Below are 5,972 nucleotides of genomic sequence, written 5' to 3'. Positions count from 1 at the left end.
GTTGGGTGCTATTCCTGTTATAGAATATGTTTCCTCCAGAAACAGGAGTCTTCCAGACATCATGCTCCCTTATTAGTGGTGGAAGGTACAGGTTCAGGCTTTTTCCTTTACTTTAAGAGGATGTTCTGACATCATTCCCCAGACCACTGAACTCCTACAGTTTTTTTCAAACTTGATCCAGGATAAATGACAAACAAAATTGTATTCATTTAAAGTTTACAATATGATGACCTAGTATACACATATACTGTACAATGATTGCCAAGATGAAGAAAATTAACACATCCATAACCTCATATAGTAAACTCTTGGGACTGTGTGTCTTTCTGTGTCTGTGATAAAAATGCTTTAAATTTACTCTTAGCAACCTTCAAGTGTGCAATACCATATTGTTAACTAGAGTCACCACACAATACATTAGATCTTTTGAACTTACCTTCCTACAACTGAAAATTTGTACACTTTAACCTATATCTCTCTCCCCATTTCTGCCTCCCCTAAAGCCCTGGCAACTACCATTCTATTATCTGTATCTATAAAATCAGCACCTTTTTTGAAAATTACTCCACCTATAAGTGATACTACATATTATTTGTCTTTCTGTGCTTGACTTATATCAGTTAGTATAACGACTTCCAGGCTCATCATGTTATCACACATGGGGTTTTGCCTTTCATGACTGAATATTCCATTTTGTGTATATACCACATTTTCTTTATTCATTCATCCATTGGAAGAAATTTACAATGTTTTCATATCTTAGCTACTGTGAATAATGCTACAGTGAAGATGAGTGTACAGATACCTCTTCAAGATCCTAATTTCATTTCCTTTCAATATATAACCAGAAGTAGAATTGCAAGATCATTGTATAGTTCTGTACTCAATTTTTTGCAGAACCACCATATTGTTCTTTGTTAACTTTCATACTGTTTACTGTAAATTAGCAGCTGTACCACTTTGCATTTCAACCAAGAGTTCAAGAGGGTTCCCTTTCCTCTACAACCTTGTTACCATTTATTTCTTATCTTTTTTAGAATAGTCATCCTTACAAGTGTGAGGGGAATCTCATTGTGGTTTTGATTTGCATTTCTCTGATGATTAGTGATGGTGAGCAAATTTCTTGGGTCTGTTGTCCATTTGTATATCTTCTTTGGGAAAATGCCTATTCAGGTTTTTCATCCTTTTTTAATTGGATTAATTGCTTTTTGCTATGAATTCTATGACTTTCTTATTATCTATAATAACCCCTTATCAGGTATAGAATATTTTCTCCCATTGTGTAAGTTGCCTTTTCAATTCATTAATTCTTTTCCTCTTGTGTAGAAGCTCTTCAGATTGATACCTTCCCAATTATTGATTTCAGCTTTTGTTGCCTGTGCTTTTGGTGTCTTACCCAAAAAACCATTCCCAAGACCAATGTCAAGATCTTTGCCTGTGTTTTCTCCTATGATTGAGTCTTTGATACATATCTCTGAATTCCTAAAATTTTAATGACATGACAGTTTCCTTATTCTTTATGCAATTTATTCACTCCTTTGATAACAAATATGTACAACCTAAGCATAAATGTACTTGCCATTTCTCCTTATCTGATTTGACAGATAGTGTCATTAATATAATAGGCAATCTTAAATAGATATAAACCATCCAGATGATCCATTTATCTTCAGACTATAACAAAGGGCAGAACAATAAATAGATACTGATGTCCTTTCCATGTGAATTATTTCTAACTCTACTTTCTGAGATGGAAAAGAATATTTACCAGATCAATGACCACATATCATATACCCAAGTCTGTGTTAATCTGCTTTACAGTGGCTCAGTCACTTAAGTGTCTGCCTTCCCCTCAGGTCATGATCCCAGCATCCTGGGAAGGAGTCCCTTATCTGCTCCCTACTCAGTAGGGAGTCTGGTTCTCCCTCTGCCCCTGCCACTCCCCCTGTTTGTGCTCTCTCCCTTTCTCTCAAATAAATAAATAAAATCTTTAAAAAATAAAAACTCTTCTCTAGCAACAATAACACCTTTAGTATAACAACTGCTATTGAGGCCACTACTGGACTGAGTTTACAGTAGTCCATTGTCATTTTCTAAGATCTGCATGACTTTTGTAGGGGCCACAGTGGTGAATTAAATAGTCAGAGGTTGGAGATCACCATTCCTATGTTGTTTGGGTATCTTACTGCCACCCTTATCCCTGCAGAATATAATGTCCTTTTTTTAAAAAAATACTGAGTGTGTGGATGTGACAAGCTTGGTGCCATACCCTCTACAATACCTGAAACCCACAGGACAAAGAAACAGTGTGGGAGCTGTACTAACAACCAAGTATATTGACTCAAATTATACATTCAGAAAATGGCATAATGATCACAGGGTGGGAGGGGTGTCATATGAGGGACCCACTGGCGGACCCACCAGATCTAGACAGGGACTCTGTATATAGTTAAGTCACACATGCCTCCCTTCAGATAAAGGACCACAATGAGCCTTTAGGGATTTGAGTATCCATTTCAACTCAGACTATGCCCAACAGTCCTCAGAATGTTGTGATATTACTTTATTCCTAGTATATGATTATGCAAGCACATGGTCAAGCGTACCTTTGGACAAAGTAGAGAGGATCATTGTCATGTATACTCACTGAGATATCACACAGCCCTTCCTACTGGCATTTTTTTTTTAAGCGATCTTGGTGATGCCATGCCCCCCAGCCCCTCCCAGAAGGATACAGCCAGGGGTTATCTAAGTAGGTTAAACATAATAGATCCATTCAGATATGTTCTTGATCCTTTGGGCTCCTTCCTCTACAATATATCAAGGGAAATCTGGCATTTCAACTTCCCCGATAGTAGTGAGTGCCTTGCACAATATGCCCCATTGGATTCACATACACAAAAAATATTTGTGAATTTACTAACCCCATAAATACTGGGTTTTGATGGTGAGGAGGTGTCCAGAGGAAGCCCACAAGTAGAGATTGTTTCCAGGTAAAGGAGTTATTCTGTTATCTTTTATTACCAGAGATGCGTTATAGTGCAAGAGTTAAGATTACAGATCCTGCATCAAAACCACAAGGCTTTGTGTCTAGTCTGATTACTTAATGCAACTTGAGAATATTTAACATCTTCATGCCTCAGAGCCCTCCTGTGTAAAATGGGGATGGTGAGAGTATCTACTCCATAAGATTCAAGGTAAATCCCTGAGAACAATAGATTGTAAAAAGCACCATATGAGTCACTTATTACCTCCCCTAGAACACAAATGATGACAATAATAATTTCAATGACTCATGAAGGAAACTTCAATTGGTGTGTGCATTCCATTCCATTGTCTAGTAATTTTGTTAAATAACAAGCTGCTCAATGTATGGGGAGGGGGGGAACCCTTCATGGATATCTATAAATATTTCATTTTGTTGAAATATTTTAATTTCTCTTTCTGGGAGAGGTACAATGATCTTAGTGTCACTTCCTTAAGCAGAGTAATAGTTAATCAACGACATTTCTTTCCCATAAATGAAATAACATCATTAATTGTAAGTATCTGGGGAGACTTCAGGCCTACAAAATAGAACTTAATCAAAAATCTCTGGTTACCACTATAGACAAAAGAATCAGGCATAACGAATTCTAAACATGTTTTTCATAACTAATGCAATAGTTTAAGAGTCAGCTTTGGTAGAACCTGAACAAGGAAACATATGGTCATGGTAGAAAGTAAGAAAAGATTTAGAAATGATAAGGAAGGGTGCCTGGGTGGCTCAGTGGGTTAAAGCCTCTGCCTTCAGCTCAGGTCATGATCTCAGGGTCCTGGGATCGAGTCCCACATCGGGCTCTCTGCTCAGCAGGGAGCCTGCTTCCTCCTCTCTCTGCTTTCCTCTCTGCCTACTTGTGATCTGTCTCTGTCAAAGAAATAAATAAAATCTTTAAAAAAAAAAAAGAAATGATAAGGAAGTCCTTAGTGCTCACTGAGAAGTTTACAAGAAAAAAAGGAATACACATAAGAGATTTACACCTCTTACATTAGATAGACCTATAGGAAAAGGCTGAAAGAGTAGAATATGTTCAGAAATTCAAATGCAAAACTGATTTGAAAGTCAACAGACACTGACATGGCAACCAGGGTCAAGGTTTCCAGTGCCTGACTCTCTGATAAATTTTGTTCTAACCCTGGGCTAATGCAATCACCCCTCATCTCTTGGGTTATAGATAGCGCAACAGAAGGGATTAAAGGCAATAATGCCGGTAATCCAATCTAGCTATAGCTATAGCTATAGCTCTCACATAGGATTAACAACTTATTACACTACCAGACGGAGGAGACAATCTAGCAACAAAGAGAATTAAAATCAAGGTATAAACTCAAGTAAGCAGATGGAGGATAATATAAATGCATAATTTGTCTATCAATAGAATAATCTGTTTAATATAGGAAAAACATCAAACTTTATTATTTACTCAATTACATGATGACATTCCCCTAACCATGTAGGTTTCAAAGCATGTATTATTCACTTTTTAGCACTTTGACATACAGAGTATCAAAGAAAAACATGACTTCTAACTTAATGGTGAAATAGATACCATAATATCATAGTAGATTTCTAGACGTATAACATGTCCTAAGTGTAATGGATTTTTCTGAAATTGCACAATATCTTTTTTACAACCAGCATGAGGGAAAATTTGTGATTTTGTATCTTCAAAGCCATCCGTTCATGAAATCTTCCTGTAACGCACAAGACGACCACACAGTCTCCTCATTGCCACTTTCATCTCTTTGTTCCTGAATGTGTAGATGACTGGATTCAGAAAAGGAGTGATAACTGCATCAAAAATAGCAAGATACTTATCCAGGTGTGATGTGGGAGAAGGCCATGTGTAGAAAAACATCAATGGCCCAAAGAACAAAACCACCACAGTGATATGAGCCGACAGTGTGGAGACAGCCTTGGATGAGCTACCAGAGGAATATTTCCAAACAGTAAACAAAATGAAGACATATGAAAAGACCAGCAGGATAAAGGAGACAACAGAAATGAGCCCACTATTTACAGTAACCATGAACTCCAATTCTTGAGTGTTTGTGCAGGCAAGCCTGAGGAGCCGGGGAAGGTCACAATAAAAACTATCCAATACATTAGGGCCACAAAAAGGCAAATCTACCACAAAAACTAATTGAACCAATGAGTGGATGAGGCCAATTACCCAAGAAGTTACTAAAAAGAATAGACACATCTTTGGGCTCATGGTGCTCAAGTAGTGCAGAGGCTTACATATGGCCACATATCTGTCAAAGGCCATGGCTATAAGCAGTACCATCTCTGTGCCCCCAAGAGCATGACTAAAGAAGATCTGCATAATACACCCACAAAAATAGATGGCTTTGTGCTTCTTAAAAATATCACAAATCATTTTAGGGGCTGCAATTGAGCAAAACAACATATCAATGACAGAGAGGTTAGCCAGGAGGAAATACATAGGGGAATGCAGATGAGCATCCAAGGTTACAGTGAACACAATGACAAGGTTTCCCATCATGCTTGCCAAGTAGAACAAAAAGGAGAAAGTGAAAAAGAGAAGTTGGATCTCCCATGAATTTGTGAGTCCAAGGAACACAAACTCTGATACTACCAACTGATTCATTCTGTCCATTGCCTCAGACATGAGGATCAAGTTTCATGTTTCCCTAAAAGAAGAAAGGAAATTTTTAAAAATTGCCTAGGCAAGTATTCACAAAAGGAATGAAAGCAAGTGTTCACAAAAGGAAGCCTCCAGCCCATGGAAACAGTCATCATATTAACAACTCCCAGAGCCAAATAATCTTCATCACATATACACATTAGACTTCTACTTATAGGAGCCAGCTGGTTCCCAATGCCAGTATGGATTTAAAACTGCTACAACTAAAAGAATTCCATCCCTGGACCTGTTTCCTTCTGTTTTCTTCACTATCACATGGCTATT

General features: G+C 37.7%; 1 protein-coding gene across 1 annotated transcript; it reads right to left on the bottom strand.

The window, feature by feature from the left end:
• Nucleotides 1-4,721: 4,721 nt before the first annotated feature.
• On the bottom strand, nucleotides 4,722-5,660 carry LOC116867505 (olfactory receptor 4F15-like). The gene has a single exon (XM_032857132.1). The coding sequence runs from the start codon at nucleotides 5,658-5,660 to the stop codon at nucleotides 4,722-4,724; it is 939 nt and encodes a 312-aa protein (XP_032713023.1).
• Between the last annotated feature and the right edge of the window lie 312 nt (nucleotides 5,661-5,972).

The sequence above is a fragment of the Lontra canadensis genome, unplaced genomic scaffold, assembly GCF_010015895.1.
Source record: "Lontra canadensis isolate GAN:19392208 unplaced genomic scaffold, GSC_riverotter_1.0 scaffold12, whole genome shotgun sequence".
Classification (NCBI taxonomy): domain Eukaryota; kingdom Metazoa; phylum Chordata; class Mammalia; order Carnivora; family Mustelidae; genus Lontra; species Lontra canadensis.
This window is presented reverse-complemented; position numbering and strand designations above follow the sequence as displayed.

What these genes read in the sequence shown, in the direction of transcription:
- LOC116867505 (XM_032857132.1), bottom strand. Translation starts at nt 5,660, where the DNA reads ATGGACAGAATGAATCAGTTGGTAGTATCAGAGTTTGTGTTCCTTGGA.